Source organism: Lepidochelys kempii, chromosome 14, assembly GCF_965140285.1.
Source record: "Lepidochelys kempii isolate rLepKem1 chromosome 14, rLepKem1.hap1, whole genome shotgun sequence".
Taxonomy (NCBI): Eukaryota; Metazoa; Chordata; order Testudines; family Cheloniidae; genus Lepidochelys; species Lepidochelys kempii.
This window is the reverse complement of record NC_136393.1, coordinates 46,712,738-46,725,496: the sequence shown is the minus strand read 5'-3', so window position 1 is coordinate 46,725,496 and position 12,759 is coordinate 46,712,738. Positions and strand designations below refer to the sequence as shown.

At 55.2% G+C, this 12,759-nt stretch overlaps 1 protein-coding gene across 1 annotated transcript; it reads left to right on the top strand.

The window, feature by feature from the left end:
• The first annotated feature begins 6,676 nt into the window (after positions 1-6,676).
• On the top strand, positions 6,677-12,039 carry MUC21 (mucin 21, cell surface associated). The gene is made up of 4 exons (XM_078848377.1): positions 6,677-7,856; positions 8,408-8,560; positions 10,410-10,495; positions 11,022-12,039. The coding sequence occupies exons 1-4, from the start codon at positions 6,677-6,679 to the stop codon at positions 11,106-11,108; spliced, it is 1,506 nt and encodes a 501-aa protein (XP_078704503.1). The 3' UTR covers positions 11,109-12,039.
• Positions 12,040-12,759: the final 720 nt, after the last annotated feature.

Here is a 12,759-nt window from a genome sequence, read left to right as displayed (position 1 = left end):
AAATCTAACATTAGGAGCCCAACTTTCAGTGAAAGTCAATACTTTTAATTCCTTTTGGATCCTTTAAAAACGCCCAGGGGATGCTATAATACACATGCTAACCACAGGTTTCAGAGTAGCAGCCGTGTTAGACTGTATTCGCAAAAAGAAAAGGAGGACTTGTGGCACCTTAGAGACTAACCAATGTATTTAAGCATAAGCTTTCGTGAACTACAGCTCACTTCATCGGATCCATTCAGTGGTGAGCTGTAGCTCAGGAAAGCTTATGCTCAAATACATTGGTTAGTCTCTAAGGTGCCACAAGTACTCCTTTTCTTTATGCTAACCACAGAATTTCTTTCGCAGACTAACTTTCCCTGGAGTTGACAATAGAACCCACCACTCCCAGCCCCGCTTCCTAAGTTTATTGAGAGGAGAGATAAGCCCCAGGTGCTCACATCGCTGCTTGAGCTAGATCTAGATCCGAATTTTGGAAACCTTTAAGGTTCCGGGGTTGTTTGGATCTGGGGTTTTACTAAAGTGACCCAGTAAATCTCGGGGGAGTTAAGTTGAACAAGATTTATGAAAAGATCCTCCTTTCCCAATGAGCCTCCACAAAGGGCTCGGTTAGTTTTACAATGATGTTCTTGTGGGTAACATACAGGAGTTGGAGTCACAACTCCTGGCTTCCATTCCCAGCTCCGGGAGGAGAATAGGATCTAGTGGTTAGAGCAGGGGGTGCTTTGCTTCTAGTCTCAGATTCAAGGCTGAAAGTCATCAGTTCCTGCCTGTCCTGCTTCTCTGTATGAACTTGGCCAAGGAAATTCCCCGCTTTCTTTCCCCCGCTGGAATATGGGGCTAATTATACTTACTTGCCTCACCAGGGGCTTGTGCAGAGGAACTCATTTGTAAAAAACTTTGATAACATTGGATGGGGGGGGGAATAGACACCGCAAAGGATTAGTTAATCCGTTGGTTTGAAACTGAATGAATTACTATAATCTGATGAATAGTTCCTCCGTCACGCACAGCTGAAACTGCGTATATATTTTTGTTAGAATTTCACCCATGACTGGTCAGTAAATAAAGGCTTTGTTTCTGATCTCTTGGTTTACTGCCAGTTCTTGTATTCCTATAGCACCTGCCAATCCCAGCTGAGATCAGGGCCCCGTTGTGCTGGGTGCTGCCCAGACACACAGGGAGAGACAGGCCCTGCCCCAGCTGAGATCAGGGCCCCGTTGTGCCAGGCGCTGTACAAACAAGGAACAACGAGATTGTCCCAGCCCCAAGATAAGACCAGTGACAAACACCCATCCATTTTCATGGGTCTTGCTGGGCCTCACTGCGTTTTGAAACATTTTTTTAAGCAAAAATTACAGTTAGAAATGAGAGAATAAAAGCCGGGAGAGGGTGGCCTGAGAGTTCTGAAACAGGGCATCACTGGGGGGAACAGGTTCCATTGGCAGATGGTTTACGGAAAGTGAAATAATGTACGTTGTGATGAATAAAAGGGCTTGATCATCTGAAAATTGATCGGAACCAGAAGTGGGGTATGGGGCCTTTTATCTCAAGGGTGCTGGCTACATGCCCACCCTAGGCGGGGGGCACTGGCTGGCTAGGTGGGTGGGGAATGTGATATGGGGCCTTTCCCCTCTAGTGGGCACCAGCTCTGATTCAGTTCCAGAGCAAGGGGATCAAGGAAGGAGAAATGGCTTTGGGGGCACCAATTCCATTCCAGTGCAGGAGAGCAGCTGCCAAGAAATATGCTACTGATGGCACCATCAGCAATAGGGAAGTGGCGAGCAACGCAGGAGCTTTCCCCCTTCGTTTCTGAGCTGTCTGCTTGTCCAGTGTGGGTGGTGGGCTGCACGTACTGAACGGCCACTGCGCATGGTCTTTGGATGTGTTCTTGGTGGAGATGTCTCCTTGTTCCTGGAAATGCCTCTCAGCCCCATCAGCGGGGCAGGGGCAGGGAGGAATCAGGAGAATGCCGATGTAGGGAGGCAGATGGCTGGGTCCTCTGCACGGACTGGACTCGTGGCTGTGCAATGTAAGCAGCACAGGGTCCAGACAGAGGCTTTAGCTCAGGAGCAGAGCCTTCAAAAGCGAAGTCCACTGCAGCCACTACAGGGCAACACCAAGCACCGCTGGGAGAGCGATTTGCGTTACCCGGCTGCTGTATAAACTGCTGCTATTCTTCCTTTCCCCAGGGGCAACTTCCGCCACGACAGTTATGAGTCAGAGCCAAAGCATGTCCAGCATCACCTCTGCTGGGGCCATCATGACCTCCAGCTCTGCTCCCACCATGAGCCCCAGCTCCACTGCCACCTCGAACGCCAGCTCCCCTGACACCTCGACCACCAACTCTGCTCCCACCGTGAGCCCCAGCTCCACTCCAACTGAGATTCCCAGCTCCTCTGACACCTCGACCTCCAACTCTGCTCCCACCGTGAGCCCCAGCTCCACTCCAACTCAGATTCCCAGCTCCCCTGATACCTCGACCTCCAACTCTGCTCCCACCATGAGCCCCAGCTCCACTCCAACTGAGATTCCCAGCTCCCCTGATACCTCGACCTCCAACTCTGCTCCCACCATGAGCCCCAGCTCCACTCCAACTGAGATTCCGAGCTCCTCTGACACCTCGACCTCCAACTCTGCTCCCACCGTGAGCCCCAGCTCCACTCCAACTGAGATTCCCAGCTCCTCTGACACCTCGACCTCCAACTCTGCTCCCACCGTGAGCCCCAGCTCCCCTCCAGCTGAGATTCCCAGCTCCCCTGATACCTCGACCTCCAACTCTGCTCCCACCGTGAGCCCCAGCTCCACTCCAAATGAGATTCCCAGCTCCCCTGATACCTCGACCTCCAACTCTGCTCCCACCGTGAGCCCCAGCTCCACTCCAACTGAGATTCCCAGCTCCCCTGATACCTCGACCTCCAACTCTGCTCCCACCGTGAGCCCCAGCTCCCCTCCAGCTGAGATTCCCAGCTCCCCTGATACCTCGACCTCCAACTCTGCTCCCACCGTGAGCCCCAGCTCCACTCCAATTGAGATTCCCAGCTCCCCTGATACCTCGACCACCCACTCTGCTCCCACCGTGAGCCCCAGCTCCACTCCAACTGAGATTCCCAGCTCCTCTGACAACTCGACCTCCAACTCTGCTCCCACCATGAGCCCCAGCTCCACTCCAACTGAGATTCCCAGCTCCTCTGACACCTCGACTTCCAACTCTGCTCCCACCGTGAGCCCCAGCTCCACTCCAACTGAGATTCCCAGCTCCCCTGATACCTCGACCACCCACTCTGCTCCCACCGTGAGCCCCAGCTCCACTCCAACTGAGATTCCCAGCTCCCCTGATACCTCGACCACCCACTCTGCTCCCACCGTGAGCCCCAGCTCCACTCCAACTGAGATTCCCAGCTCCTCTGACACCTCGACCTCCAACTCTGCTCCCACTGTGAGCCCCAGCTCCACTCCAACTGAGATTCCCAGCTCCTCTGACACCTCGACCTCCAACTCTGCTCCCACCATGAGCCTCAGCTCCACTCCAGCTGAGATTCCCAGCTCCTCTGACACCTCGACCTCCAACTCTGCTCCCACCGTGAGCCCCAGCTCCACTCCAAATGAGATTCCCAGCTCCCCTGATACCTCGACCTCCAACTCTGCTCCCACCGTGAGCCCCAGCTCCACTCCAAATGAGATTCCCAGCTCCCCTGATACCTCGACCTCCAACTCTGCTCCCACCGTGAGCCCCAGCTCCACTCCAACTGAGATTCCCAGCTCCTCTGACACCTCGACCACCCACTCTGCTCCCACCGTGAGCCCCAGCTCCACTCCAACTGAGATTCCCAGCTCCCCTGATACCTCGACCTCCAACTCTGCTCCCACCGTGAGCCCCAGCTCCCCTCCAGCTGAGATTCCCAGCTCCCCTGATACCTCGACCTCCAACTCTGCTCCCACCGTGAGCCCCAGCTCCACTCCAAATGAGATTCCCAGCTCCCCTGATACCTCGACCTCCAACTCTGCTCCCACCGTGAGCCCCAGCTCCACTCCAAATGAGATTCCCAGCTCCCCTGATACCTCGACCACCCACTCTGCTCCCACCGTGAGCCCCAGCTCCACTCCAACTGAGATTCCCAGCTCCCCTGATACCTCGACCACCCACTCTGCTCCCACCGTGAGCCCCAGCTCCACTCCAACTGAGATTCCCAGCTCCTCTGACACCTCGACCTCCAACTCTGCTCCCACCATGAGCCCCAGCTCCACTCCAACTGAGATTCCCAGCTCCTCTGACACCTCGACCACCCACTCTGCTCCCACCATGAGCCACAGCTCCACTCCAACTGAGATTCCCAGCTCCTCTGACACCTCGACCTCCAACTCTGCTCCCACTGTGAGCCCCAGCTCCACTCCAGCTGAGATTCCCAGCTCCTCTGACACCTCGACCTCCAACTCTGCTCCCACCGTGAGCCCCAGCTCCACTCCAAATGAGATTCCCAGCTCCCCTGATACCTCGACCTCCAACTCTGCTCCCACCGTGAGCCCCAGCTCCACTCCAAATGAGATTCCCAGCTCCCCTGATACCTCGACCTCCAACTCTGCTCCCACCGTGAGCCCCAGCTCCACTCCAATTGAGATTCCCAGCTCCCCTGATACCTCGACCACCCACTCTGCTCCCACCGTGAGCCCCAGCTCCACTCCAACTGAGATTCCCAGCTCCTCTGACACCTCGACCTCCAACTCTGCTCCCACCATGAGCCCCAGCTCCACTCCAACTGAGATTCCCAGCTCCTCTGACACCTCGACCACCCACTCTGCTCCCACCATGAGCCACAGCTCCACTCCAACTGAGATTCCCAGCTCCTCTGACACCTCGACCTCCAACTCTGCTCCCACCGTGAGCCCCAGCTCCACTCCAAATGAGATTCCCAGCTCCCCTGATACCTCGACCTCCAACTCTGCTCCCACCGTGAGCCCCAGCTCCACTCCAAATGAGATTCCCAGCTCCCCTGATACCTCGACCTCCAACTCTGCTCCCACCATGAGCCCCAGCTCCACTCCAACTGAGATTCCCAGCTCCTCTGACACCTCGACCACCCACTCTGCTCCCACCGTGAGCCCCAGCTCCACTCCAACTGAGATTCCCAGCTCCCCTGATACCTCGACCTCCAACTCTGCTCCCACCGTGAGCCCCAGCTCCCCTCCAGCTGAGATTCCCAGCTCCCCTGATACCTCGACCTCCAACTCTGCTCCCACCGTGAGCCCCAGCTCCACTCCAACTGAGATTCCCAGCTCCCCTGATACCTCGACCACCCACTCTGCTCCCACTGTGAGCCCCAGCTCCACTCCAACTGAGATTCCCAGCTCCTCTGATACCTCGACCTCCAACTCTGCTCCCACCGTGAGCCCCAGCTCCACTCCAATTGAGATTCCCAGCTCCCCTGATACCTCGACCACCCACTCTGCTCCCACCGTGAGCCCCAGCTCCACTCCAACTGAGATTCCCAGCTCCTCTGACACCTCGACCTCCAACTCTGCTCCCACCATGAGCCCCAGCTCCACTCCAACTGAGATTCCCAGCTCCTCTGACACCTCGACCTCCAACTCTGCTCCCACCGTGAGCCCCAGCTCCACTCCAACTGAGATTCCCAGCTCCTCTGACACCTCGACCACCCACTCTGCTCCCACCGTGAGCCTCAGCTCCACTCCAACTGAGATTCCCAGCTCCTCTGACACCTCGACCTCCAACTCTGCTCCCACCGTGAGCCCCAGCTCCACTCCAACTGAGATTCCCAGCTCCTCTGACACCTCGACCTCCAACTCTGCTCCCACCATGAGCCTCAGCTCCACTCCAACTGAGATTCCCAGCTCCTCTGACACCTCGACCTCCAACTCTGCTCCCACCGTGAGCCCCAGCTCCACTCCAACTGAGATTCCCAGCTCCCCTGATACCTCGACCACCCACTCTGCTCCCACCGTGAGCCTCAGCTCCACTCCAACTGAGATTCCCAGCTCCTCTGACACCTCGACCTCCAACTCTGCTCCCACCGTGAGCCCCAGCTCCACTCCAACTGAGATTCCCAGCTCCTCTGACACCTCGACCTCCAACTCTGCTCCCACCATGAGCCTCAGCTCCACTCCAACTGAGATTCCCAGCTCCTCTGACACCTCGACCACCCACTCTGCTCCCACTGTGAGCCCCAGCTCCACTCCAAATGAGATTCCCAGCTCCCCTGATACCTCGACCTCCAACTCTGCTCCCACCGTGAGCCCCAGCTCCACTCCAAATGAGATTCCCAGCTCCCCTGATACCTCGACCTCCAACTCTGCTCCCACCGTGAGCCCCAGCTCCACTCCAAATGAGATTCCCAGCTCCCCTGATACCTCGACCTCCAACTCTGCTCCCACCGTGAGCCCCAGCTCCACTCCAACTGAGATTCCCAGCTCCTCTGACACCTCGACCTCCAACTCTGCTCCCACCGTGAGCCCCAGCTCCACTCCAACTGAGATTCCCAGCTCCTCTGACACCTCGACCTCCAACTCTGCTCCCACCGTGAGCCCCAGCTCCCCTCCAAATGAGATTCCCAGCTCCCCTGATACCTCGACCTCCAACTCTGCTCCCACCGTGAGCCCCAGCTCCACTCCAACTGAGATTCCCAGCTCCTCTGACACCTCGACCTCCAACTCTGCTCCCACCATGAGCCCCAGCTCCACTCCAACTGAGATTCCCAGCTCCCCTGATACCTCGACCACCCACTCTGCTCCCACCGTGAGCCCCAGCTCCACTCCAACTGAGATTCCCAGCTCCTCTGACACCTCGACCTCCAACTCTGCTCCCACCGTGAGCCCCAGCTCCACTCCCACCTCAACCCCCAGCTTCACTGCCCCCAGGACCAACAACTCCACCTCAACAAGTCCCACAACCCCCAACTCCACCTCCACCATGACCCCCAACTCTGCTGCAATCATGAACCCCAGCTCACCTGACACTTCAACCCCCACCTCAACTCCCACCTCAGCCCCCAGTTCCACGTCCGCCATGACCCCCAACTCTGCTGCAGTTATGAACCCCAGCTCACCTGACACTTCAACCCCCAGCGCCTCTGACACCTCGACTTCCAGCTCCCCTGACAACTCGACCCCCAGCTCTGCTGCCACCTCAACCCGCAGCTCCCATGTCACCTTGACCCCGAGCTCCCCTGACACCTTGACCCACAGCTCCACTGTCATTGGGACCCCCAGCTTCACAGGCACCTCACCCCCCAATTCTGCTGCCACCTTGACCCCCAGCTCCCACGTCACCTTCACCCCCAGCTCCACAGTCACTGGGACCCCCAGCTTCACAGGCACCTCACCCCCCAATTCTGCTGCCACCTTGACCCCCAGCTCCCACGTCACCTTCACCCCCAGCTCCACAGTCACTGGGACCCCCAGCTTCACAGGCACCTCACCCCCCAATTCTGCTGCCACCTTGACCCCCAGCTTCACAGGCACCTCACCCCCCAATTCTGCTGCCACCCCGACCCCCAGCTCCCATGTCACCTTCACCCCCAGCTCCACAGTCACTGGGACCCCCAGCTTCACAGGCACCTCACCCCCCAATTCTGCTGCCACCTTGACCCCCAGCTTCACAGGCACCTCACCCCCCAATTCTGCTGCCACCTTGACCCCCAGCTCTGGTGCCACCTTGACCCCCAGCTCTGCTTCCAGAGCTACAAGCTCTGCTACAATCTCTCCACAATCTACATCCAAGAATACTGGGCATCCTACTTCTTCTGGGTCTCCTGCAGTCTCACCCACCCCAGCTGTCATCAGCTCTGCAAGTTCACCTAGCTCCAGCGCTTCTGGCATCCCAGCCTCATCTGTTCCCACCCGGGGTATGTTTACTTCACATTTGGTGTGTTCAGGTGGCCCTGAAGGGCCCCCATGTGCCAGGTGCTGTACATCCAACCCAGCAATACCAACCCTGAAACCACCTACCAAAGTAGCACATAGATCTGCACCCCTGGGCTTCCCCAAGTAGCACACGCCAGGTTGAATGCTCATGGGTCCGGGGGGAGGGGGTTGGATGCGCCAACAGGGTCATTGATGGAGGGGCACAGAAAGTGTATGGTGCACTCTCATCCTATGAGATGGCCCTACCTTGATGAACCTTGGTGAGTTTCTTACTCAGAGAAACTTCCCAGGCAGCTGTGTCTAGATAGGGGCTGAGCAGCCGCCTACACAGTTCACCTCCATGATCAAGCCTTGCTGGGAATGGGCGACAGGGGATGGATCACTTGAGGATTACGTGGTCTGTTCATTCCCTCTGAAGCATCTGGCACTGGCCACTGTCGGATAACAGGACACTGGGCTAGATGGACCTTTGGTCTGACCCAGTCTGGCCACTTTTATCTTCTTATGACTTGTGGCCATTTTAATCCCCCAGGTTCCATCCCAACTCACGGAGATACGACTTCTTCTGGCCCACCTGGGACTCGACCAGCCACCTCTCCCCGTCTACCTGAATCCATGACACCTTCAGGGTCTGGCGCTACCAGTTCATCGCTTGGGCCCGTTCCTGTCACCTCACAGACCACGGGTGAGGTTATTTGCTTGTTAAATAGCAGGACTGGTCAAAGGAATTCTGTTGAGCGGTTTTGGCTGATGGGCGACGGGGGGCTTTGACCCAATGAACATTTTCACGGAAAAGGGCCACTTGCTGCGAAAATTGTTCATATTTCATCAGCAAACTGCAAATCAAAGCTTTTCAGCTGAAAAACAAAAAGGTCCCAGGGTTTGGCTTACAATTTGGGTGGCGGTTGCTTAAATTTTTTTATCTGCGGGTGGTTTAGAGCTGAAATTTAAGGCTTTTTTTTTCTTCCAGTTTTGGACCGATTTTTGCTTTGTTTCATCTTCAGTTTAAAAATGGGTAGTTATTAACCAGTCTTTTCGTGGGGTTGGCTTAACATTTGAGGGGGGTTGGTCAAACAATTTCCCAGGTTTGATTTTTCAGTTAACACAATATTTTCTGTGGAAAGTTTTGATGACGATGGGTTTTGGGTTTTTTTTGGTCCTCTTTCTTTTCATTGAAATTCTCCAAGGAAAAAGAAACCCCTTTTCTGACCCCCTGTATTAAAGAGGGAAAGGGTTTGTTCCAGTGGATCAGGACTGAGATTTAGGTGCCCTGGGCTCCAGTCCTGGCCCTGCCACTGGCCTGTTGGGCAAGTCACAGTGCCGCTCTCTGCCTCAGTTTCCCCCTGTAAAATAGGGATATGACACGGACCTCCTTTGTGGAGAGCTCTTTGAGATCTACTGATGAGAAAAGCTATCTAAATTAGATTCCTACTGCTATTATTTCTTTGTATTACACAAGAACCTAGAAGCGTTCTTTGGTTAAAAAACTCCAAGTTTTTTGCACTAAATAAATAAAAATGTAAAATAAATCAGACAATTTTATCATACACGTTTCTGATTGGAAAAAAAGCCCCCAGCCATTTCCCCACCAAAATAAAAATGTCAAGCCGCACTATGAGCCCCATTTCGCAGATGGGAAAACTGAGGCTTAGAAAGACAAGGAGACTTGCCCAATGTCACGCAGAAAGAGACCGCAGGCTGAGCCAGGAACTGACTCTGTTGAGTCTCAGACTGGTTTATAGAGTAGAATCGTTCCCAGAAGCTGCATTCAGACAGGGTCTCATCTAACTGATGAGGCCAGCCCGACGCTCAGAGAGCTAAAATGAATCATGCCAGATGAAGCTTGCAACCCCCGGGAGGAAATGTAACAGGATTTGGGAGGCCAATCCACTCTGATCCCGCCTGGATCTTTGCCCCCCTCTAGTGGTGACACTACGGCTCAATTTGAGAGTCTGCTAGTGCCCCCGAACGAATGAGCGTGAACATTTTAAGTCCAGAAAGGCTGGCGAGATCACGGATAACACAAGCCTTCTGCAGCAAGCCCTGAACTTCTGCGGGAGCCGGAGCGCTGCACTTTCAAGTGGCCAGTGTCTCAAAGCACTCTAAAATCCACCCGCCTGCTCAGACGGTCGTGAAATTTGCTGGGCCTCATCAGGGCACCGGGTAGGACGCCTGGTTCCAATTTGAGGTCATTTGCTCAAGGGGTCCCCGGGTCTGGGTTCTCTTGCAAGTTGCTCCGGCTTATCCAGACGTGACCCTGTCGCTGAAGCATGGGGCTCTAATGCTTGGATCAGAGACGGCCGCACAGGTGACAGGACAGGCCCAGGGGGTTGGGTGGGCTCGTACACAGGTGGTTAACCCAAGCCACCATGGCCACGCTGGTTTTAGCATGGGAGCTCCCCTTTACTTCACCACCAGGGGGAGCTGTGCTCCCTCGACACCCCCTGACTGTAAAGATGGCCCATTATGCTTTCACCCTGGCCTGACCTCCCTCCTCTCGCTCCCTCGCCCCCTCCCTCCTCTCGTCCCCGCAGCCTCTCCGGATAGCGGCGCCCTCCCGTACTGGGCCATCATCCTCATCTGCCTGGCCGCATTGAGCTTGCTGAGCTTCTGCTTTCTGGTAAGGATCCCGGCGAGAGGGTGCAGGTCTGCGGGGCGGGGCGTAGATGGGTGGCGGGCTGCAGCGTGGCAGCTCAGTCCTCTCCGCCTTGAGCTAAAAGGCGTGTGGCTGCAGTAGTAGGTTGTTATTCTCTCTGCAGGGCAGCCGCTAGAGGGCAATATGGCACCCACTTTGGGGGTGCATGGCAGAAGGTGGCGTAAGAAATACCACCCTGTGTGCGCGTGGGACAGCCAGCCCCCTGCATACACTACAGGATTCCTGGGTTCTATTCCCAACTCTGGGAGAGGCAGGGGAGAGGCAGAGTGGGGGGCAGAGGGGAGTCAGGACTCCTGGGTTCTATCCCCAGTGCTGGGAGGGCCATACTGTTTAGAGCACGGGGATTGGGGGTCAGGACTCCTGGGTTCTCTCTCCAGCTTTGGGAGGAGAGTGGCGTTTAGTGGTTAGAACACACAGACACACACAAACACACACATATTCTCTGTATCTCTTTCCCCTGCCATTCACCCTCCGTCTCTGTCTCCTACAGCTGGCGTTTTTCCTAAAGTCGAGGCTGGCTGGTGCCGCCTCCTACTCTGTCCAGAAGGCTCATCAGTTCCTCCAGAACCGGAGCTGATGCGATCACAGCTGAGGGAAGAATGGGCCATCCAGAACCTCCGCCTACAGCCACCCATACTGGGGCTGCTCTGATCCGGCACTCCTGGGCTAACCCAGAGCCACTATAGTCAGTATTGAGCCGAGAAAGCCAGTATTAACCCTTAGCTGCCAGATGAACATAGGCTCCCCTCTGGGGGCAGCGGTGGGATGGCGCTTTGGTCCCCTTCCGGGGACGGGGAACACAGATCGGTGGAATCTGCACTGAGAACCCAGACATCATATGTTCGGCTACATCCATTGGGTGGAACCCAGAAGAAAGAAACAGGGACACTAAAAAGGAGATGGATGGCTATCGAATGGGCTGGATGGTGGTTGGATTGTCCAGTGGTTAGAGCAAAGGACTCCTGGCTTCTATCTCCAGCTGTGGGAGTGAAATGGGGTCTAGTCGGTTCGAGCAGGGGGAGCTGGGAGCCAGGACACCCGGTTCTATTCCTCCTCCTGTTGACTGCACAGCATCTATTTAACAGATATTTTCTTTGCTGGTCTGCACTACTGTATTTGGCTAACTTAGACTGTGACCTCTTCAAGGCAGGGCCTGTCTCTCCCTGTGTGTCTGGGCAGCGCCAGGCACAATGGGGCCCTGATCTCAGCTGGGGCAGGGACTGTCTCTCCCTGTGTGTCTGGGCAGTGCCCGGCAGAACGGGGCCCTGATCCTGAGTAGGAACTGATACTCTGCCATTCTCTCCCTATCACAATCACTGAGGCTTGAGTCAATATACTGGAAGTTTTGTCCCTGGTGAAAATATGTACATTGGCCAGGTGCGACAGCTGTAAATTTTGTATCAAAGATTTTATTGCAAAATTGTATATTTTACTCTTGTTTCAAGTTTGCACATTTGTACCGCATTGGGTTAATTAACCCTGCCTTTGTCTATACCTCATGTATTTATCTATGGATTGTTATTCTAATTTATATATATATATATATTATATGTAATAAATATAAAATATTTCACCCGTGCCATTCCATTAAATTATATTGTCTCTTCCCAGTATGTCACATTATTGCTGGCTCATACCAAGGGACCCCATCTAGGCTGGTATCCCCATGGTTCAGACCAGTGAGCCCTACCTAGGCTGGTATCCCCACCCCCACTCCATCCTCACCACGGTTCAGACCAATGGGCCCCACCTGGGCTGGTATCCCCACCCCCGTCCATTCTCACCATGGTTCAGACCAGTGGGCCCCACCTAGGCTGGTATCCCCATCCCGACTCCACGCTCACCATGGTTCAGACCAATGGGCCCATCTAACCCGGCATCCCCCCTCCCTGCACCCAACCCATGCTACACAATGGGAATAATCATTAACATGGGCCTCCATGCGCTGCAATGCCACAGTGGCCACTAGGTTTCAGCCTTGCCCCTGTGCACACAGCCTGGCTCTCGGGCTAAGCAGGGCAATCAGACACTAGGGTAGCAGGGCCTGTATCTCTGGGGAAACTAAAGCTGCTCCAATGGCCTGTTCCTGGGTCCCAGGCTCTGCTGGGGGCAGAAGAAAGAGGGCTACAGGAATCCCCACTTTTATCACGCTTGAGTCAGGCTCCAAAAAAAAAAAAATCACAATTTTTTTTATTTAAAAGCTAATATATGGGGGAGAGGTTTTTTCT

Bases quoted from the DNA above. Each gene is read 5' to 3' on its own strand.
- MUC21 (XM_078848377.1), top strand. From the start codon at position 6,677: ATGAGCCCCAGCTCCACTCCAACTGAGATTCCCAGCTCCCCTGATACC. The intron at 7,857-8,407 runs GTATGTTTACTT...TTAATCCCCCAG, and splicing joins CTCATCTGTTCCCACCCGGG to GTTCCATCCCAACTCACGGA. The intron at 10,496-11,021 runs GTAAGGATCCCG...TGTCTCCTACAG, and splicing joins TGCTGAGCTTCTGCTTTCTG to CTGGCGTTTTTCCTAAAGTC.